Below are 24742 nucleotides of genomic sequence, written 5' to 3' on the forward strand. Positions count from 1 at the left end.
GAGTAAATGATTACGATAATTTAACAAACATAACAATTTAATAGAAATAAAAAGATGGAACGATATAACAGTGACATGGGGAGAGCTGCCTTCTCGCAGTGGTCTCCGGATTGCATGTGACTAAGAATTAGATTGTTCTGTGGTATAAAGTAAGAGTTAATTATAAATTCGGGAGTTTCCCTTCGGGACTTCCCCTTCTGGTCTGGCTGGCGCCTCTCAATGTCAAGAGGATGATGCAACTTCCTTTAATATTACAAGATGGTGAATGACGTAATGTTCGCAGTTGTTACACTATGGTATTGAAACCTACATATATATATATATATATATATATATATATATATATATATATATATATATATATATATATATATATATATATATATATATATATATATATATATATATATATATATATATATATATATATATATATATATATATATATATATATATATATATATATATATATATATATATATATATTATAATATTTTTCACTTGGTTTGATTTAAGTCCTACGAAACCCTATAAATTTTACATTTCGGTTTATAGATCCGTAGTAAACCTCCGAGCGTTAAAATATAATTTTTTTTAAAAAAATAACTTCTTTAAGGACTAAATAACTTCTTAAGGAATAAATAACTTTTTTAAAGAAACGCAAAACGGCAAAACCAACTACTGTAACCAGGCTATTCGTAGACAGTACTTCGTGGTAGATACCACTTTGTAGATAGCACAGTTTTAATATCTGCCAAGTGTGCAAACGAAAACTTTTATAATTTTTCGATTTTTAAATTTCATTATTATATTACTTTTTTAAAGTTACGCTGATTTGTTTAAAATAAATAAAGGAAATATGAAAATATTCTTGTTTTTAATTCGTCGTCTATTTGTCAAATTATTAGTTACAGATCAACACTGGTTTAAGCTTAGACATTTAAGGTTAAAAGTTTTAAGTCCATCAGTAACAAACCTTAAGCTTTCAGACGACCTCAAGTAAAGAAAATATCAACTTTGCACTCTATATGAGTATGATTAAATCTAAACAACATGAAAGATCACATAAACAGATTCACTTCAATTCCATAATGAAGATATTTCATCGAACGGCGGTGTTAAAAAAGGAAATACAGAAACGCAGAAGAAAATTGCCAACAATTTACAACAAAACGTGGGTTAAACAATAGGTGAACAAGTTTAAAAAAGGTAAACAAAAAAAAGAAAGAAATACGAAAGAGGTGTGGTAGTAGGGTGAAAGCAAGATGTACGATTAAAATAAATGTATATTTCCACACATAAGGTAAGAACCAGAAACTTAAAAAGTCATTAAGAAACATTTCTAATTTTATTAATAAAATCTTATTTATATGTATTATTTAAATAATTTGATCAGTACAAAATACTCGAGTAATATTTCCTTTCATTACTTTCAATCAAAAGTATGTTCACTCTTGGATTGGATGCAAATTTTAAAATAAAGGAAAAGTATTTTGAAAACTTGTTTGCCTGCAATATAAGCTCAAAATTTTAATCAATAATAGCGTTATTAAATCATGTTTTGGATGTATTTGAAGGAAATACAATTATAATTTTTTTTTAGATTTGTATTTGATTATTTAACCCTATAATGGAACATTTATTTCCATTAGTGAAACATTAAAATTCTTTTCGGCTGTAGATAGATTAAAGGAAAATTTTTGAGCTAATTAGATAAAATTAATTTGAATTTTAACACCATTTTTTATGGTAAGGATATTCACCATAAAAATTTTTAAATATACTTACAATAAAAAAACATTTACCAATTCTGAAATTATTTGAATTATTGTATTCTGCAAAAAAAAATTTCATGAGTTTCAGTTTCATGATCAGAAGTTCTCACATAATAATCTTTACTTTTTCGACCATTGTGAAAAGATGGTAAATACATTGTAAGTAATAATTGTTATAATACAGAATTATTCTTACAATGCATCTGCCATCGCTTCACACTGTTTGAAAAAGGAAGGAGGCTAGCTTAGTCCATCTTACAGCATTCTCTTAGTTTTCCCCAAGGAGCATCACTAAATAATTCTTTTAAAAATGTATTGTATAGCTTAGTTTCATGATCAGTACTTACAAAATGAACGTTACTTTTTCAGGTACTGAAAAAAGATGGCAGACACACTGTAAGTAATACCTTCTCTATCATTAGATTTGCCAAATGTTGCCATTTTTTATAAATAATAATTGATCGAGAATTCAGAAAATCGATCGAAGCTCTTTTCGTTCTAAAAATATAAAGGTTGCTTTATAAAAATTTTTAAAAATAAAAAAATTTCTCCTTTTATTTTTGCAAAGAAATAAGGCATTTATAAACTTTTTAAAATTTGTGTACTAAGAATTCTAACTCAAATATTTACTGGTGAGACCGCAGACTTAATCGTTGTTTTCTCCTTAAAATAAGAAAAAATAACTTCCGCCACAGCTAGTTGACGGTCAAGGGTCCTTACAATGACATTATAACTTAGCGCTTTAACGGCGTTCTTAAAAACTGAAAAAGTCACAGTTTAAGTGTTTTACTCTTGAAGCAAATCTATAATTTAAAATTATCTATAAAATCTTAACGTAAAGAATTGTCTGAGCTATAGAAAGGACAAATAACTATAATATTTCAAAATCATTAAATTGTTTTAAAGATCGCTAATTTTTCCACTTAATTGAAAATTATCAAAATCAATAAATAATTCCCAATTTTTGCAAATTTTTATAAGCTCAGATAATGCAGCGCTAATTATTAAAATAATAGATCACAAACGCTTTTTATCTTGACAAAACTGTGGCTTTTTTTCATATTGGGGCACTGCGCCATTTTCAAAATTAGCCTAGAAGGCGCTGTTTAAACATCGACTAAACTTGACCCTAACAATCATGAATCCAGTGGCGTACCTAGAACTTTTGCCGCCCGGGGCGATCTCCAGTTTGCCGCCCTTTCTATTATAAGTCAATCAAATAGTGGTTTTTATAAATTAATACACATAAATAAATTATTAAGGTATTTAATCAATATTAATTAATACACAGAGTAAATTTTTTTAGACATATTTGTATGCACTCGTAAACATATTTATATAATATCTACTCTTCTAGCTTTCATACTAGAAAAATCGTGTATAATGCTCTCAAAATTTATATTATTTGTAATTTCTTGTTCTATTGACAATATTGCAAGATTTTGTAGTCTTAATTGACTCATTGTAGAACGAAGATAATTTTTTATCAACTTCAATTTTGAGAAGCTTCTTTCGCAACTAGCGACACTGATTGAAATTGTTAAAAAAATTCTTAACAAAATTACAATGTTGGGAACAGAATTTTCCAACCTATACTGCTGAATAAATTTTAGCAGATCAAGAGGGCCCTTCTCCCCGTTTTTCCAATGTTTTGCCTCTTTTTTTAGTGTAGGTACAGCCATAAAAACCTGGATCCTTTTTCTTTCAATATGGAACTGTTCTTTATCAGTGTCAATCAAGTCATTTATTTGACATTCAAATTCTTCATTTAGTAGGCTACACGGTATTATACACGAATATTTTCTTACAAGGCCATGCAACTGATCGAAGCGTTCTTTTATTTCCTTTATAATTCTCTCCATAGATGAAAACATTTCTCTTCGTACTTCTTCTTCTAAGGATAGCCCCACGTCTCGCGAATTTTCCCCACTCACATTTTTTCTCCTTCTAACTCGACGCTCAGTCGATATCTCCAACTCTTCACAAATTATTTTGGCTGCTATAACAGCGTTTTGTACTAGCGTATCTCTTTGTTCCATGAAATGTGTTTGCAAAGAATTTAGTTTTATATGGCATTGGACGACATTTAACCCTTTTATTTGCAGGTATTTTTGAGCGTCATTAATTTCCAAAAGGACGGGTTCCCATAAATGAAGGTAACATAGAAAAGAAAAAGATTGCATAGAATTGAGTAATACTCCAGCATCTGATCTCGTTTTACTATTTTCTTCTTCAGATGTCAATTTTTCCAAAGCGCTTAAAATGTAAAAAAAATGTTTTTTTACTATAGTTACCGCGGCAGCTCTAGCGCTCCAGCGAGTTTCTACACTGCGTTTAACATCTTGACCAGTGACAGAAAGTAAAACATTCCATCTATGAGTGGAAGAAGAAAACAACGAAAACAACTGTTCGATAGTTCCAAAAAATGTGATGGAATTGATAGCTGTAGAAGCTGCGTGTAAACATGCCAGGTTTAAAGAATGATTTGTACATGCTACAAATTCTGCATTTGGATTTATTTCTTTAATACGAGTTTGAACACCACTGTGCTTTCCTGCCATGACGGCAGCATTATCGTAAGCCTGTCCTCTGCAATTTTTTATATCTAAACCGTCATTTTCTAATTTCGTTAAAATCATATCTGTGATTTCACCAGCAATTTTTCCTTTAGTTTCTACAAAGTCAATAAACGATTCTACAACTTTAACTTCGCTACCATCAATAACTACATATCTAATAATTTGACTGGTTTGATCTTTGTGTGAAATGTCAGGAGTGCTGTCAAATATAATACAAAAGTATTTAGCCTGCTTTATTTGATCAATAATTGTTTTTTTTGACTGCGCCTCCCAATAGCTCTATGAATTCGTTCTGGATCTTCGGCGACAAATAAGAGATACTATATTTATTACCCATCTTAATTTTTACAACGTGTTCTCGTAATACTGGGTCGTACTTAGCCAATAAGTCAACAAGCTCAAGAAAATTTCCTCTATTTTCCATTGAATCGATGTTTTCCTGATGAACACTTTCACGATGTCCTCGAAACGCCAAATTTTGTTTTGCTAAGAATCCAATTATATCAAGTATTCTTGTTGGAATTTCCTTCCATTTTTTTATTTCTTTATCAATATTCTGTTGTTGTAGTTTGTCAATAGTTGCGCCACGTCCAAGTCTTATTTCTAATTCCTTCCATTTGGAATATGATCGAATGTGCAGTGGACTCACCTCATGCTGACTAATTTTTGGATTAAGTTTCCACCATTTGTTAAAACCATTTTCCGTATTAAAACCTGCTTGACAAAGATTATCAAACAATTTGCAGCAGAAACAATAAATACTTTTCTTCGATGGTGAATATACCATCCACGATCTTAAGAGCTTTTCGCCATTAGGCAAAATTTGAAAAAACCAGTCCTGACTCAGTTTTCTTGTTTCACCTTTGACTTTGATTGTATTATTAGGACGTTTTACTCCTTCGCTGAAGTCGGCGTCCAAATTTTGAATTGCAAAGGGACCTTGACGTACCAGAAATACTCTTGTATTGTCGTCAATTTTGTTAGGCCATAATCCAATATCTTTCATAGAAATAGACGGAATAATTTGTGCAGCAGATTCTTCATCAGAACTTGATGAACTTTCTACTTCTTCGCCAGTGTGTGAAGCAGGTCTTTCCTCTTGAACAACATTGGAAAATGTTTTTTCGCCTTCGAGGGCTGCTTCTTCGCCCGTATTTGAGGCAACAATACTAAAAGAACTAGAAGTTGACTTACGGGAGATATATTTGAGTAGTGCTCCAGTATTTTTAGTCTGTATTTCCTCCCTTCTCTTCCTTTTCTTTCTAAATGACGCACCACTTTCTTTTACTCGTTTCACCCTAGGGATATATAATAAAAATATAACTTGTCGAAATAAATAGTATATTATGTATAGAAAACGGCAAAGTCATTTTACTTCTCTGAATAGCATTTAGAATAACATCTATATCTATAATACGTAATATAATATACTTACCTATAATGAACTCTCCAAATGCACTGGCACCCTAATAATTTGTTTCACTCTTCACTGTTAAAAGATTGAATCACGAATGAACAAAATGGTTTATAAGCAATTTATCATTCCAAATACAATTCTTCAAAACGGACAGAGTATATTTATCTATTTGCGATTCCTGAAATTGTAACTTCGTCAGTATTTTTGTTTTGTCTCGTTTAGATTTTGTTGTTCGAAAAAGATAGTTCTAATGCCGGCGCCCTAATGCTTTGCAGACCTAGCAGACCGGCGGTCTGCTAGGTCTTCCGCCTTCCCGCCTAGACCGCCTTCCGCCGGCCCTGCTTTTCAAAAGAAAAATCGATGATTTAAAAAAATATTGATATATCACTTCAAAGTAATCATATGAACTTTTCAAAAGAAATTACATTTATAAACTGATATAAAAAAATTTTAGTTAGGAAAAATTGCCGAACAAAATCGTAAAGATCCTTTTACGAATTCAACGAATTTTAATGAATACAATAAAATAAAATTATTATCTTGTTCTTGAATTAGAATTCAAAATTTACACTAAAATGCATTTATATACACCGAGGAATAATATTCGAAATCATATAGTTAATCATAATTTGTATAAACCAAATATTAAACTTATAATAATCATAATAATCATTTATTATTCAAGAAAGAAAATAAATATGAAATGAATAAGTTGCTTTTTACAACTATAAGTAAATATAAAAAATGCCGCCCCAAGGTAAGTGCCGCCCGGTGCGGACCGCACCCACCGCCCCCCCCCCCCTAGGTACGCCACTGCATGAATCACAACTGTTATTAAAACAGCATATTATTCGCGAAAATGCGTTATTTCAGGTGACGACAAAGCCTTCGAAAACAGCTTTAATCACTGTATCATTCCAACTGTCTTCAGAAGGTAGTAGTCTAACTTAATATTCTATGGTCTTACTTTTAAGAGTCAAAATATTTTAGAACTGTACAAAACTTAAGAGCCTTAATCTTAAGAGTCTATTCTATTACTCCTTATCAGTACTCGACCCTATATATATATATATATATATATATATATATATATATATATATATATATATATATATATATATATATATATATATATATATATATATATATATATAAAAGAAGAGAGTGGAATGATAACACATAGCCAATCACAGAAGACTTCTAATTAGTAACGCACAAAACAGCCAATCATAATTGAGAACGCATGTGTGTGAAAAGGTAATAATTTTTAATAATGCTGTCAAAATATACAAAATACAAACTGACCTCAAATAAAACTCAGAGGACTTCGAATCAAATAATTAAGAAAGACAAGTCTCACACTTGTTATGCAAAGCTATAAAAAGACCGAAAGGTTATTTACGCAAACGATTCTATATGATTATTATGAACTAAACTTTATGCAAGCGATTGTTTATGACGTCATTAGATAAAAGTGTCATTTACGCAATATTATCCAGTGTTTATTAATAATTTTGAGTGGCAATGTAAAACAATAGTTGTTCTAAAGTTTTATAATAAAATGTTTGTTTTGATAGAACGCATTTATTTATTTTAGAATTCCAATATATTTCAATAGCTTTGATAAATCAGGTAGAGTTATTGGAAGCACGAATCAACACTCTCTCAAAAAACTATTTACATTCCAAATTATTAAAATATATTCAGCAGAGTTTACTATAAAATACTTATATCTTTTATAAAAAACGATTTAGCGACATAGAGATAAATATAATTTAGCAGCACAAAATTAATCAGACAAAAATGTTTATTGATCATTGATAACATAATTAGTTCATTTCATATTCGTTTTTTTATTAGTATTCAGTATGACAAAAAAATTAAATTGCTTAATTTAATATGTCGAATTTCAGTTACATATGTTTTTATTATATAATTTGCTTTTTGTCCGATTGAAACTAAAATATTTTGTCAGTTGATAGTATTGAAGTTAATTGGGCAATTACTTGCAGTGGTATTTGCTTTTGAAATATTACTCGGCATCAACTTATTAATATTACTTGTTTTAATTTGTTTGGATGAAGCACCATATAGAGAGCTTCCGGCATCCTATAAGATCATTAATGATTTGAGTTAGGCTCTGCCACATGTGCTTCGGATACGGATATTAATCTCCGGCTAATGCCCTATAGTAATGTGGTAAATAATATTGCTTCCTCGCTTTATATAAGTTTATAATATTGTTTGTATTAAAATTGCTTTATATAAGTTTATAATGCTGATAATAAGCGCCTCTGACATTTTACAATCCTATCATGTTCTCTCTATGTGAGGTTGGTGCAGAATTATTGCCAGCTAATCTCCAGGAAAACGACTTTAATTATGCTCGCGAAGCAAACAAAAATGTAATTGTGTAGCAATTATCGGAGGTTGGCGAGTGGCAGCGAGCAGGGGGCGGAGCCCTCTAGCATATATATATATATATATATATATATATATATATATATATATATATATATATATATATATATATATATATATATATATATATATATATATATATATATATATATATATATATATATATATATATATATATATATATATATATATATATATTGCAAAATAGCTGCGAAGGGAGGTGTTTGGCCTATCGTAATAAATCAAAGTTTTTGTAAGGTATCACTGACAAATGAAAAATCAGGAAGAAGCATGAAAGAAATTTACAAAATCTTAATTCTTAAGAAAATTCCAAGAAACAAGCAAAAGGCGAATAATAGAACTATCTTCAAATAGTCTTCTGAAAAATGGCTCTTCATTTACTGATTCAAATTAAATTCATTTAAGAATTCTTGTTCAGATTTGTTGTTGTTCATCTGTAGACAAACATTTTATATTTTTTTAGACAAAATTAATGCCTCTAATATTTCTATAAACATTTAATTTTTGCTGTTTAAGTTTTTTTAATTTTATTTTAATACCCACGGATTAAACTTCCTTCATAGTGGGTCAAACCACCCTCAAGTAGAAGGGTTTAACCTAGTTAATACACTCTTAAGAATGATTAATGAAAAAACGTTTATAATTTAGGTAAAAAACTAATAAGCGCAGCAGATGCCAAACATAATAATTTATCAAATTAGAACAACTTAAGTAGCTTATTTGGATAGCATATATGATTATGTTGATTATTAAAATTAAAATATTCTATTTGTACCTGAAGATCTTAGTGGGAAAACATATTACTTCTTATTTTGGTCATTTTTTCTGAGTGCACAAGCTTATATACGTAAGTCTAATAATAAGTAAAGTTTACATCATGTTGATGTCTCTAAAATTTTAAACAAATTTTGAAGAAGCATTGATATAGTTTAACGGAAAAGTGATTAGTGGACAAAAAAAGAAGAATATGAATGAAATATTTCAATTCGTAATAATCATATCATGGATAAATGTCTGAAAAAATGTGTCTTTACGACCAAGTCACTAAACTCATAATTTGTAAAGGAATATAATGATGTAAAAAAATTAAAGCTAAAACTATTATATATGCTTTGAACTATATATTTCAAATAAGCTGCAAACCAACATGGACAGTCTGGGGAAAAACTTATTGCACTGGGGAAAAATTGATTACACTGGGGAAAAAATTTTATGTTGCATTTATACAAATACTTGATCTGGCCTTATTCGAGCAAGGGGATTTCCAAACTGAAATTAGTTTTGCTCCTAAAGTTACTTCTTTTCTTTGAAATGACATTTTAGTCTATTTTTTTGTCGAAATATACAAGTTTATAAGTGCTATATATAACGGGGGTTCGCCTAAATGTTGCGGTACACTTCTAAGAGAGTTAGGGCACATTTATTGAATTAAAACTTTATAGAAATCCATGTACGGAAACGTCGTCGAACGTGGCTAGTAGCGCTTTCCTATTATGACCTGCAAGCGAGGAAATAGTTCATAATAAGGAAGTACTCCTGTCGGCGTATGGCGACCTTTCTGGGCATAAGTTCCTATACAATTTCAATCCTGATTATGTACCTTAACTCCCCTAGAAGTTTGTTATAGCATTTATGTAATTTCCTGTTATATATAACGTTTTTAAGCTTGTACATTTCGACAGAAAAAACATAGACAGAAAATGTCATTTGGAATAAAATTAAAAGAAACGGTAGCTTATGCAGAGAAACCGATTGCAGATTTGAAATCATCGTGAAAATATACAAAGATTTGTTGAAAAAATCTCATGCTACAAAAAATTATTCCTCAGTTTTATCTAGAAATTTTTGAAATGAAAAAAAAAGTATTTTTCCTAAATATTCTTGGAGCAATGTAAAAAACGAACCAAAGATACGTTTCAGTAAGCAACAAGATTGTGAATGACTTGGGATGGCATTTAATTTAATATCTAAATTCATTTAGGCATTTTAAATTGATTTTCATAATGTGCAAAGACGTTTTGAATAATTGATTGTCGTTACTCGACGACCTATTGGGTCATCTTAATTGATCTTTTCATCAAGATCAATTCACACTTAAAATTCACGGAATTCTATTTTTAATCCAGAATATTTAAGTCACTTTGTTCACGTTTAAAACTTATTAGAACGAATGGAATCACTTGGAAAAAAAAGTTTTCAAAACTAGGTAATAATAGGTTTCTACAAAAGAATTACAAAACGCAGTAGAAAATGCCTCAGATGATTTGTTTCCTGAATATGTTTCAAAAATTTTTTCGCAGTGAAAATTCTTATCTCTGAAGTTATAATAAATAAAGGGAAAATAATTAATTACTAACTTTGGTTAATTCCTTATTTTGAACAATTTCTTCTTTTCAAAATATTTAGTGTGTCTATATTTTTGAAACAGCAAATTTCTGTTTTCTTTAGATAAATAATTTCTTTTGCAAAAAGCTTTCTTTTAAATATAGCATAAAATATTTTTAATTAAATTATTTTTTGCAAAAGAAGAAACTACTGCGTGCATCTATATTTTTAAGTCAGTGTGTAATTAACTAAAATGCATAGGGGCTATTGTAATGAGCCTTAAAATAACAGTCTTATTAGAAAATGGAGACTTTTCCAATTAGCCCGGTGCGTTGTTCCAGATATTTCAATTTCCCTTCGACTTATATATAAGCTATTTACTTAACATGCCAATTCTTTTAATATTCAGTTACACTAATTACTTCAATTCAAAATGAGCCTGCCTAATAATAATGTATTTAATTAATTATGTACTAATTGATAAAATACAACAAATTTTCTTTTTCATATCTACTTTGTTTCTTCATCTTACCAGAGAGGTAAGAAATCTCTTATTTCATTTATATGTTTTAATTTATTTTATTTTATTTAATTATGATTTATCAATTTTTGTTTCAATTACATAGGGATCTATTTCAGTTAATATATCAGTTAGAAAATTGTAAGAAAATTTAACAAGTTGCACACAAAACTTACTTGTTTATTTTATATAGTTTAAAGTAAATTTAAAAACATTTGTACGCAATTTTAGCCAAATTTTATCGATATTACATGGAGTCTTGCATCGAGTTATATTTGAACTCTATTCAAGGAAATTCAGAAATCAAAAAAGTTTTCTAAAACAAAAATGACAGTTTTTATTGTTCACATTTGTTTATAACCTGGAATAAACTGAAGGAAGTAAATTTGGATGATCATTTTAGTAAGCTTGTCTTTATTTTTCGGTTGCAAAGAAACCTTAAAAGGGGTAGAATCATAAATTTTCCAAAAATCTTTTTCTTCTCTTTTTTTCTGAAGCTTATAATTTATGAATAACTTATTGAAATTATTTTCAAAATTCAAACTTTTGAAGCGGATAAAACGACTACAAATTCTAATTAAATTTTTTGAAAGGTTGAAGTAAATGGTTGTTTTTAAACCCTTCAAAAAGCAATAGAGTTTTTAAAAAGTCGGGTTCACGCCAGCAAGTCAGGTGACTCATGGAGGATATAGTATTCCAATTTCAGGACTAACACCGAGAATATATACTGTTAAAAATTCCGAGCCACCTGGCACCAAAAATTGCTATTCATTTGCTGACTACATAAAATAGAACTCAAATTAACCATATTTTGGTATTTTCGCTAGCTCCAAATATCAATAGAAAGTTGCACCAAAAGTAAGTGTTTTGAGGAAACAAAACATCTATTTTAATCTTTTTATTTTATAAAAACAGAGGAAGGTTGCACCATTATTAGATATTTTTAAAGCGCTTAAATGCAGGCCCAGGTTGCTATTAACCGTAACAAGCAGTTTTACCGTATGTTTTTTGTAACATATCTCTAACCATTTTATACCTCAAACCAAATTGAACATAAAAGAAATTAATCAAATATGGCCTACCTAAATAAGTTGAATCAACATGCATTAGTCGTCCTGATACACCGAGTTGTAAAGAAAACACAGCGTCGTAAACCAATATAGCTCAATTTACTGTCACCGTCTTTTAGGATATTTTGGTGCAGTCATTTACACCATGGAAATATTTCTCCACCATACTTCACAATTTATGGTGTAACTAAAATAAAATGATCTAGCTTAACTTTGGGATAATGAGAAACACCTAAAGATTTACCGAGTTTTTTTACTGTGCAGCCATGTAGTCAGAATTGCACACAATGCCTCTTTTACCTCCCAAACGAGCCCATCAATCTGAAACTGGATGAGCTGCTACTGAAGATCAAACTCCAGTACTTCACAATGACATCAACTCATTGCTTTTAATGACTCAACCACCCGGTGTCAAGTCATTAACAAATGTCGCAAAAATTATATGCAAGTGAGACAAGTTTGTCGCTTGAAATATTCGCCCATTCTGCCATCTATATTATCGTATCAGGATTAAAAGAATCATATGGAAAACGGTATCTTGGTAGGTACTTTATTTATGTCGCAATAGAGCTGCACAATGGGATATTGACGATGATCTGTGAAACATCCCTAATGATGATCATGCCATGGCAATTTTGATCCTCAGCAGAGGGGATTGGCAGCCCGATGACCTGTGCGAAGTCTAGCACTTTACTGGTGAACAGTTTAACTATACCACGCACCCTCGGTCCCTACGCAGGCTGATCAAAATGGTCCCCCACCCGCTTACTGACCGCAGCCAGTGATGCGGATGTTCTACTGGGAACCATGTCTTTACGATCAGTCCTCTGCGGGAACTGTAGTAGGAAAACTGAAAAAGCAATCGATAAAACCAAGCGGATTTACGATTAAATAGACGAAGCACTTTAAAAAGTGATTACTGACAAACGCGATTTAAAGGTTCTCATGCCAAAAATATTAGAAAAAATTGAGGTTTCAAATAAAATAGAGAAATTCGTAGACAATAACTCCCCGAAAAAAGATTGAAAAACCGCATAAATTTAAAATAAAATAGTTGTGAATGGTGTATGCCAAAATCATATTGCATTAAAAATATCGGGATTTAAAGAAAAAAATAATTTTAAAAAACATGTGTAATTACTTACTGACAGAAAAACAATCGAAAACCCACTTGAATTTAAAACTAAATTATCGGGATTCGAGTTATACAATTGTACCGATTGTTGTCCAACCAAAATATTGGATGTCTCAAGAGATCCATCCATGGTGTAATTGAATTTCCAAAACAGCTAATAAAAAATAGTTAGCAAATTTGGAAAATTTTTGACATTAATAGTACCTATATGGAAATTGATACTGAGTCCATAAGAAATACTTCTGAAATTAAAATGAATTCTAAAATATCAGCACATTACTATGAGTTCCAAAATATTACTAGAAAAAAAAGAATAACAGTTATCACAGTGAACTGATAATTGTTTTGAATTTCTAAGTTTCGTAATATACTTCAGCAGGAAATATGTTACCTAATCTTGCTCTGTAATTTGTGAAACTCAGTAATTTGTATTAACAAAAAACGCTATTCTTTAAAGTAGAAATTGTTTTTAAGAAAAATATCAATTACTGTGTGCTAAGCAGTCCTACAAAATTTTTGAAAGGCGCTATGTTTTGAAAAATAATTTCTATTTTAACATTTAGCTCTGTATACAGCAGTAAAATACATAGCATTAAAATAATATCAGAGTTTCGTTAGCACTGAAGTTTTGATGCTAGCTTGACATTTCTGCGGAATTGTCCATAAATTTATTTCTAAATGCTTTTTTAAAGGACAGGCAAAAGCAAGAAGAAAAGGCAAGAAAAAAGGCAGAAGTCCGTCGCAGACTTGAAGAATCTGCAAAAAAATCCAAAAAAGGAGGTTTTATGACTCCAGAAAGAAAGAAAAAACTCAGGGTATGAATTCTTCTTTTCTATTTTTTATTTGTTTAGGGTCAAGGGGTAAAAATAGTTTGTAAAGATAAGATCAAAGGGTAAACTGATCAGAATTTTGCTAGAATTTAACCATAAGATATTAATAAAATTTGTAAATTGTTTAGTCGTGTATTTAAAATACATTCTTTTAGGAAAAAGAAATTTTTTAAACGAACTCAAGATTTTATAACATTTTATTCGTAATTTAATTTATAAATAGGGATGGGGTTCATAATAGGAAAAATAGTCTTAAAATGATAATCCTTTGTTAATTAATAAACAAACATGAAATACCACAAAAAATATTTTTTAATAAACAATGTGTTTTTACATTTCTTTTGCAAGGTAGAACAAGTAGAAAATAAATGCTATTCCTTACACGGTTTTTTATAATAAAGGTCCATTGTTCGGTTTACTCTTGCTCGGTATTCCTTACACCGTTTTTTTTTTTTAAGATTGTGGACTATTGCCTGGTATACATTTTCCTGCCACTCGCTTTGATTATTTTTTTTATTTAAAATAATGGCTATTACCCTGTAATCCCTGCACTGGCATTACATTTTGTGTAATATATATCAAAATTATGAGAATTCGTAACTACCACCTCCTACCCTGCAATGTGAAAAAACTCCCCCCTGCAAAAGAAATTGAAAGAGGATAGTTATATAAAAACAATAGAAAGGTGGTGAGATCAAAATTCTTTTGAATGCACTTTGTTATTCCATTTATTATACTTTTATATTATTTCTGATTTCCGAATTCTGAAATTAAATTCTGTTCGTTATATCTGTTTCTGAAAGCAATGCATACTTTTCTCCACTTTCAAAAGCTATGGGACAATCCACTACCATTGGGACAGAGTTTAGAATTCAAGGGCAATATTGTAAACTGTTTTTCCTCCCAATCAGCTATCTATTTCACTATATCCTACAATTTGAAATGACCACCCTTAATGTACATATCTTTAAAATCTTTCGTAAAAAATAAAACTTAAAAATATACATTAAAGAGCACAAATAATTAATTAAAGGAGAAAAACAGTGTCGAACTTAGGTGAATACTATCGGAGAAAGGTTCAAAAACTAGTTTATGTGGGATAAGATCTGAAATCTAGGTTTTCGATAATTTCTATCCACCAGAGTTTGATTCACTTAAATATTAATTGGCGTCCTCTAATTATTCTAAAAATAATCCACTGTAACTCTTTTGGAAATTGCAGACACTCTTAAGGAAAAAAGCTGCGGAGGAACTTAAAAGAGAACAAGAGAGAAAAGCTGAAGAAAGGAAGAAAATGATAATAGAAAGATGTGGTCAGCCAAAAGTTATAGAGAATTGTAATGAGGGTAGGAAAATAACATTGAATATAGTAATTATATGTAATTTTATTTTAAATTTATAATACAGCATAAATACAAATGTGTGATCGAATTTTAAATATTTATGCTTCAGTAACTACTACACATATAATAATAAATGATCTACAAAATTTAAGAAACATATCGAGTTTATTTTTTCAATTACAATTATTTGATCCCTGATCTTTTAGTTACACGACAAACATTCAAATTCATTTCACACATTTTGCAGATTTACGCTGTCACTGGTACCTTCACGGAGAAAAAAATTCTGGTGTATTACCGTAATTACACCAGAATTACGGTAATACACCCGAATTCTGATAAAATTACCGTAATTCTGGTGTAATTACTGCATGTTGCACAAATATGATTTTTAAATTTTTATTGATTTTTTAAACATCGATGATTCATTTACAGCATATAGGTTGTGCACGTGATTAGTAGTAATTTCTCTTTAATCACAGGAGATCCCACTATGTGATTTCCTTTTATAGGGTTACGTCAAAGTTTATGAACCACTCCTGCTGAAAATTCTGAACAAGAATGCATTAGTGTAGAATTCAGAACAGTATGAAAAGATTAGATACTTGTCTTGTAACAAAGGGCCAACTGCCTTGATTTTGTGTATCATTTGTTATACGTGTAATGCTAAAACAATAAAACAACGTGAATAAAGCACAAATAAAGTTCAGAAATAGACATACTATAGTTTCGGTTCTCTAAACATGAATCTACCCATCAGTATTAATTCCAAATGTGATGTTTAGACACTGGTGAAATCTTGTCATATTTAGACACTAAGGAAGGTTCTTGTTTAGAAAACTGAAATTATGTAATGTCCGTATATTATTTGTGGTGCTTTTCAAGTTGTTTTTTTCTTTCTTTCTGCTTTTGTCTACACAGCACAAAGGAAAGCTGATCTTTCTTTTAGAATAAGTGCAGGGCTGCCAATGTTTTTTAGGAAAAATTTCTTTAGTGGTAGCTAAGTTTATGTATGATTCATTGCTTTGTTTATTATATTTAAAGTTACCACCACTTTGTTCTCTCGAGGAAATAAATTCAGAAAGCTTTAACTGTCTGCCACTCTATAAACTATTTTTCAAAAACCGTTGGCAGCCCTGTATATGTAATAGTTTCGAGCTTATAAATGCTTTTAAACTGCGGTCACCTATTTGTATCGATCTCTTTTACGGAATATCTTTAGGAAAAACTGATTATACTTATAATCAGTTTTCCAAAAAGTGATTCCTTCTATTTATAACACTGTTTGTTATTACCTTTGATTCTTATTGTGTAAGGGTAGTTATTGATATTCCGTTCGCCTTGTGATTTAGCAAAGTGAGAATATTTTAGTGCTTTGATATGAAACATTCGTAAAAATATATACATTTTAAGTAATTACAAGCAGGGTGATTACAGCTACCCTGTTTAGACTAACATACAGTCTGTTGGACGGGTGTTGATAAAACTTACGTTAAATGAATCATTGGAAATCTGAAGTAAAATTAATAAATACTGATTATTGAATGCAGCATTTACTTCTCAAACAACATATCTTTGCTAGCTAACTATTTTTGAGCCTTAGATTTGCTTAAACCGTGACATTGTTGAGAAAATTGTGCCCGTTGTGGAACCCTAAATCGTACCAGTACGATTCAGGAGACTATGTCTGACATGTAAGTTCTAGTTTAATTTGTTAGCCTGTAATTACTAGACCAGTATATGGCTGCGGAATTCTGTTCAAGAATTTCCTGGTCTGTGGCACATTGATCAATCAGTCTTTAATTAAACTGACTTTTTGTCTGCGGAAAATCTAATCCTGGGTGTGATTCGAGAGATGAACTCTTCCGTGATAAAAGTAATCATTTGCCTGCTAGACATTTAATATCTGCTTCTTCTTCACTGAAGGTTTCAATGGAACTTATTTCCATGATTCCTAAACCTAAGAGTATGAATAAATCAGATTCAAAAGATGAACTCTTTCGTGATAAAAGTAATCGTATGCCTGATAGGGATTTAATAGACCAATAAGCTCCAGTGCCTTCTTCTTCACTGAAGGTTTCAATGGAACTTATTTCCATGATTCCTAAACCTAAGAAAAAAAAGAGTATGAATTAATCAGATTCAAAAAATGAACTCTCTTCAGTGATAAAAGTAATCATATGCCTGCTAGGGATTTAATGGACCAATCTGCTCCAGGGCCTTTTTCTACACTCAAGGTTTCAATAGAACTGATTTCCATGACTCCTAAACCTAAGAAGAAAGGAGATGAATTAATCGGAATAAAAAGATGAACTCCTTCGTAATAAAAGTAATCATATGCCTGCTAGGGATTTAATGGACCAATCTGCTCCAGTGCCTTTTTCTGCACTGAAGGTTTCAATAGAACTTATTTCTATGATTTCGAAACCGAAGAGAAATGAGTATGAATTAATCAGATTTAAAATATGAACTCTTTCGTGATAAAAGTAATCATATGCCTGCTAGGAATTTGATAGGCCAATCTGCTCCTGTTCCGTCCAAAGTCAGAAATAAAAAAATTTAATGTTGTTCGTAAAACTTAATTAAGCCATGTACCAATCAAATATTAGTTCCAATGATATTTACTCATGACTTTTCAATGATAACTTGCTTAATATTGAGTTTAATGCTTTCATTTGGTACATGCCTAGTCTTATATACTTTAAAATCAATATAACAATAAGGAAACTAAAATGAGATCAAGTTTTAAGAATAAATTTAATCAGCTCCATATGTTATTATTCTTTTTTAATTTATTTTTGTCTCTTTTGTATAACGATATTATGTAGAAAAGTATACTACTTTCATTAAAGTCTTCCTTTTTTATGAACCTTCAAAATATTATTTTAAGTGTCTGACCCCCTCGGGCCTTTTAATAATAATCACAATATTTCTATTTCATTTGATAGTCTATTGAATTATAATTTCTTTTAAACAATGTCATGGAACTCTTGAGTAAATTGCTTTTATCATCTATTCTCAGTTTCATCACATTCAGTTTTAGAAGCTCATTTTCTTTCTGTATGGTTAATATAAAACAAAAAACTTTAATCTTACTATAATTATAAATTTTAATGTTACCGAATAACAAACATGGTACTTTACATCAAGTAGTGTAAAAGAAAATTCTAGGTTTATCACTACACCAAGAACTATCCCTGATTTTGATGTATTAGAACACTTAGTGAAACACCACTTTGGTATAACGTACATGCCACCACTTTTGGTGTCCAGATACGCCAAAATTTTTTACAGTGTATGAAGCGTTCTGTTGTACTTTTGTTGCTTATCAGATATTCAATAACATCCTTTCCAAAACTAAGGTACATTTATCAACAAAATCCTTAGAACTCCGACCCACACCAGAGGAGATAAAAAGTTAAATTATTATGTTAAAAAATTAAGCTAAAAACTAAAAATACAGTAAAATTTTTCCAAATGACAGTGGTGGTGATCAGTTAAAAGTGAATTAACTAAACATTTTGACAATTAAAAATATGTTTTAAAAGCAATGAAAGCTAAAAGAGCCGATGTAAATGTCGAGAATTAAATGATTATAATAATAAGGAAACAAGAGATGAAAATAAAATCTCAAAACTAAAATCAATGAGAGCTAAAAGTCCTAAGTATCTAAAAGTAAAAATCTGAATAAAAGTCGATGAAGTCTAAAATCACAAGTAGATAAAAAAAATTGTAGGGCTAAAAGTTGATCAGTATAAAATAACGATGACATGACAGTTGATCTGGGGCTAAAATGTCGTCGAGGGTTTGTTTTATTCCTTAGTGATGTAAGGTATAGTTGAAATGTTTAAACAAACGGCATAACAAAATTTGACACATTCTGAGTATCGATTGTCTTTTCGGTTTACCAGTAATGGGAGACTTCCGATATTCTTCAGTGTTTGGTTAACTTCAATTAATTTTATAGTATAATAAGATATGAAAAATATGAAGCTTTTGCTGGTTTAATGTTTTTCATCTTTAAACATATCATACAATTTTTAGAAATTCACCCGACTCTGTCAGTAAAACAATTGTGTGATATGGTGAGTAAGAATAGCATGACACACATGTAGTGGTAGATGCACTACAGAACTCTCCCACCAGAATTTATCTGCGATGAACCTCTAGTTGCTGCTGTATTAAGATCACCGTACTTTTTGAGTGCTGATTGTGAGAGCTATATTAAGTTTACGATCATGGTCGCTTCTGTGTTGTTTTTATCAGTCGAGTGTATACAGGCCGGGTCACCAATGTGGGGAGAGAAGAATTCGACCATGTCAACCGTCGTCTATAAAAAGGTACCCCAACTTAGAATCGAGTTAGCATGTCTTATGTACTAGGGAATTGGAATTATATTTTTATAGTGGTAGATATACACTACATACATAATGCTCAGTGTTCCATTTTATCACTAATTATAGAATATGTTTTCTGCTAGCAACAAACTTTTCATGACAGTTTTGCTTTTCTCAATCAAAATAACGACTTAAATGGAGATAGACACAATAAAAATAAATAAATTTGATGAAATAATTGAGACATTAGGTGTATTTTACAACTAATTTCAGAAATACCTTAAATTTCCAAATGTAAGCCGATCCATGTGTAAACCGAGGGTGCGATTTTTCTTTGGAAATTTATCCAAAATTCAAAACGCTGTTAAAAATTCCGAGCCACGTTGCACCAAAAGTTGGTATTCATTTGCTGGCTGCATAAAATCGAGCTCATTTTTACCATATTTTGGTATTTTCACTAGCTCTAAATATCAGTAGAAAGTTGCACCGAAACTAGGTGTTTAGAAGAATCACGGATCTTTTTTTTTCTTTTATAAAAGCAGAGGAAAGTTTTACCATTAATAAGTATTTTTAAAGCACTCAAATGCAATCCAAGGTTGCTATTTGCCGTAACAAAACTATTTATCGAAAGTAGGTTATTTTATGACATGCCTCTAACCATTTTATACCGCAAACCAAATTTAAAAAGGCAACTTAAAAGAAATGAACTTTAATTGATGCAAATAAAACGTTTACCTACCTAAGTAAGTTGATACTTGAAACAACATAGCATTTAGTCGTCCCGATGCACCGAGACCGAGTTCTGAAGAAAACATGGCGTCGTAAACAAATATCGTTCAGTCACCGTCAAAGTTTTGTGTCTTTTACAAAATTTTGGTAGAATCAGTTGCACCGTGGAAGTATTTCTCGATCATACTTCACAATTTATCGTGTAACTGAAATAAAATGATCTTTTATTTAACTAAACTTTGGGATAATAAGAAACTTTGCACCAAATACTGGTTAAAGATTTACGGTGTATAAGCCGACGTATTGTAATAACAGTAATAATAAATCACGCTATCTTTGAGGGTAACTCTGAATCATCTTAATTAATTCCTTATTCAGACCCATTGAAATTCCTTTCCTTCCTAATTTACTCTTCTTCTTTCAGTCCTGATTAGCAATTCAACTTAGCAAAATACAAAACCAAAATAATAAAACAGATGCTAACAACAAGAGCTAGCTGAATTCTGAACTTTTTCTGTTCGTTTGCTGTTCTAGTCGTTTGCTGCTTTATGAATAAAATCTTATCAAATAAAGAAATAATAAAAATTCCTTTCTCATTTTTATGTGCTTCCTTTTTAATTGTTACTTTTGGGTGTTATATTTTCAACTATTGTTTTGTGTGATTTTATGTTTCACCACTCTTAAAATCAATCGCTTAACTGGACGAACCGAAAAGTATTTTTGTTGGCAATGTTCGCGTGAAATTTTGTGAATCTGATTATAAACTGTTCCCCCTCTCTAGCTTTCGAAACTTTTCCCAAAAAATTTTGGCTGATATTCAGAAACATATTATAATATTACACTGGAAAACAAATTTTTTGTTGATCTTGCCTAATTCGGGTGTGAGTATTTTAAATCTGAAAGTTCTGCTCCTAAAGCTACAGATTTTTTTAAATGACATTTTTAGACTATTTTTGATGAAATGTACACGTTTAAAAGCGTTATATAAAACAAGGGGTGGAGTCAATCATGCCTGACTTCTAGAGAAACTAGAGCACATCAGCAGGATTAAAATTGCGTAGAAATCCATGTCCAGAAATGTCATCGTACGCGGCTAGGAACCCTATTATGAACTGTTCAGATGCACGGGAAGAAACAATTTAGGAAAAGGAAGAGCTCCTAGTGGCGTAGGATGACATTACCAGGTATTAGTTCCTGTACAATTTTAATCCTGATGATGTGCCCCTGCTCCGTTAGAAGTTTATAGCAACATTTACACGACTCCCTGTAACATATAACATTTTTAAACGTGTACATTTCGACAAAAATGGACTAAAAATGTCCTTTTAAAAAAAAGTGTTTCTTGGAAATTGATTGAAGATTTGAAATCAGCATTACGAAAGTATCGAAGATCTGTAAAAATGACTCATGCAACAGAAAACATTCATAAATATCCGTTTAGAGAAAGACGTTAGTTTATAAATCGTTATTTTAGATACCATTATTAACAATATTTTATATCACTAGCTACTCTTCAAGCTATCTGCAAAGAATATTACAAAAGAATAGTTCATTTGGAAGATACTAAATTTGATTTAGAATATGAAGTAGGGCAAAAGGATTTCATGGTATGTATAATTACTAAATTTATTTATTTTTATTCCAAGTTGTGAGTGGGAATTTTCATGGAACTCTAATGATGTGCATTGCCTTGTTTTATAAAATATTTGGTTGTTTTTAAAATAAAAATCATTTGAATGGGTCTATGAATTTTTATGGTAAAAGCGTGCATTGTTTTATTTTATAAAATACTTGGAAGTATTTAAAGTGAAGACCAACGGAGACTTCGGGACCGTTTTAGTCCAGTAATAAGAAGTTCGCTGCTGAAGGGCCGATTCTCGAAGACGCTCAGATCCACTGAACACATGCGATATACGTGCTCGGAATCCTGTAGTCGACTGCTGAGTAGCACAGGGATTTGGATATTTACCTTTAGATCTATGTCTAAATTGGCCAAGTGGCTTTACGAATGAGTGGTGCTGCCATCTATTTTGGGGCGACTTCTTAGCTAAGTCACACTTTCACCTTAGCGGTGCTCTCTTGTCAAACGAAAGGCGTTCCTTCCTGATTTTCCTACGCTTCAGAACTGTTCATACACTTCAGCACTTTCAAAACTCCAGTGCCAACTATGTTAAATCGCAAAGCCAAAATCTGGTGAGCTTGACTTGCCCAAATATCATTCGAAACTATAACAATAAAGGCTTCAGTAGAAACAACGGACTAGTTCCACTACCCCTTATAAATTTCTTCAACTTTTATATTTTTATCGTTTAACGGTTAATGGTAGTTAATCGTTTAATATTTAATTTTTTGATTGATTCAATTTATAATTTTCCCTGGACGTCATTATTTTTTATCTAATTTGTTTCTATACATTTATTTTTATTTAATTTATTTTTATTTAATTTATTTTTATTTAATTTATTTTTATTTAATTTATTTTTATTTAATTTATTTTTATTTAATTTATTTTTATTTAATTTATTTTTATTTAATTAATTTTTATTTAATTTACTTTCATTTAATTTATTTTCATTTAATTTATTTTTGTTTAATTTATTTTTATTTAGTTTATTTTTATTTAATTATTTTTTATTCAATTTTTCATCAATATTTTAAATATTTTTCATCAGAAAATTGAACTGAAAATTGAATTTTTAAAGAATAATAAATTTCATGATTAAACTTAAGGACCATTTCTACTGAATGCGGTTTGATCTTTATGCTAAAAATGGATCAATCAAACTCTCGATTAATTTCGAAATATATATTTTATATAGATTTTTAATTTTGAGAAAAAAAAGAGACTGAAAAAAGTATAGTCGATGTAGCATTGGAAAGTATTTTGCATTAAAATAAAAAAGAGACTGAAAAAAGTATAGTCGATGTAGCATTGGAAAGTAGTTTGCATTAAAATAAAAATTTCCTTTTCAAAACATTTCAATTCTACCCAAAGTGGTTTATTTATAACAGAAAAAGAAGGGGGGGAAATATCTCCACGCTTTTCTTAAGATGAAAATCGGTTTTCAAACGGCATGGACATAACAGCTTGGAGCGGCTTCCGAAAGCTCAGTGTCTCGACCATCGATTTAATTATGCATTTATAGATACACAAAGACGTGAATAAAGCAAAAATAAAGGAAAAGAAATGAATATACTATAATTTCTGTTCTATGAACAAGAACTTTCCACAGTGTTCACCATTTAGTGTTTAGACAGAAGGAAATGCTCTTGCATATAAACTGGTTATCATAAATTTAGTAAAAATCACAAAAATACTGAAACTGACACATAGCACACGAATGTAAAACTAACATGAAAAGTATTGATCAGATAACTATGGTGTTACAGAAATTATCATATGTATAAAACAAAAAAATCAGATGTGATAGTTTGGAATAGGAAAAGTACCCTCAGTATGGAGCATAATCATCTCTAGAAACCATCCAGTACATGCGGCGATGTGTGATGTTTAGAATTATGTAGTCTACCAGTTCTGTAGGAAGTGAGAGCCATTGTTTTTGCAAAGCAGTTGCAAGCTTTGCAAATGTTTGAGAAAGAGGATAGTGACTGTATACATCTTCCTAAAACATCTCAAACATAATCAATCGAATTCTAATCCGGTGATCGAGATGGCCACTCTATTGTCTGTATTATTTGCTGCTAAAGATCCACGATGCAAGCCTTGTGTGGCGTAGTGTTCTATAGCACAAAATCAACCCTTATTAATCTAACAAAAGGATGCGCATTAGCACTGTTTTGCGAAGATCTGTCGTCAAAGAAAATAAAAACACCATAGTTTAAGATCTTTACACTTGAAGCAATGCGATGACTTTAAACTATATGTATAATCTTGACGTAAAGAATCATCTGGGCTTTAGAACGGAGACACAACCTGAATATTTCAAAATTTACAAGACTTTCTTAAAAATTGCTAATTTGGTGACATTTTTCCACCTAGAAAATTATCAAAATCTTTACCTCAGTTTTTTCAAATTTTTATGAGCCCAAGTAATGCTGCATTGGAGTAAGTTTTTAAATACTTAAAAATTAGACCACAAACACTTTTCATTTTCACTAAACTGTGGATTTTCTCCAGATTGACGTTTTGCGCCATTTTCGAAATAAGCGTAACAGCGCTGGCTTCAGATTGGCTACATTTGACCTAACAGTCATAAGTAACATTTACAAACTAACAACA

The 24742-nt window shown here is 30.5% G+C and overlaps 1 protein-coding gene across 2 annotated transcripts in view; it reads left to right on the forward strand.

Annotated features, from left to right (window-relative positions):
• Nucleotides 1–24742, forward strand: part of LOC107445469 (troponin I) — a 74232-nt gene that overhangs the window by 25623 nt on the left and 23867 nt on the right. For both annotated transcript variants that reach the window (XM_071187654.2, XM_071187655.2), the window contains 4 exons: nucleotides 2145–2171; nucleotides 13956–14078; nucleotides 15316–15439; nucleotides 22009–22109. In XM_071187654.2, coding sequence (XP_071043755.2) covers nucleotides 14049–14078; nucleotides 15316–15439; nucleotides 22009–22109 — 255 coding nt within the window. In that variant the 5' untranslated portion in view covers nucleotides 2145–2171; nucleotides 13956–14048. The remainder of the gene's footprint in view (nucleotides 1–2144; nucleotides 2172–13955; nucleotides 14079–15315; nucleotides 15440–22008; nucleotides 22110–24742) is intronic.

Source organism: Parasteatoda tepidariorum, chromosome 11, assembly GCF_982258835.1.
Source record: "Parasteatoda tepidariorum strain Cologne lab strain chromosome 11, Ptep-v5.0, whole genome shotgun sequence".
In the NCBI taxonomy this organism is placed as follows: domain Eukaryota; kingdom Metazoa; phylum Arthropoda; class Arachnida; order Araneae; family Theridiidae; genus Parasteatoda; species Parasteatoda tepidariorum.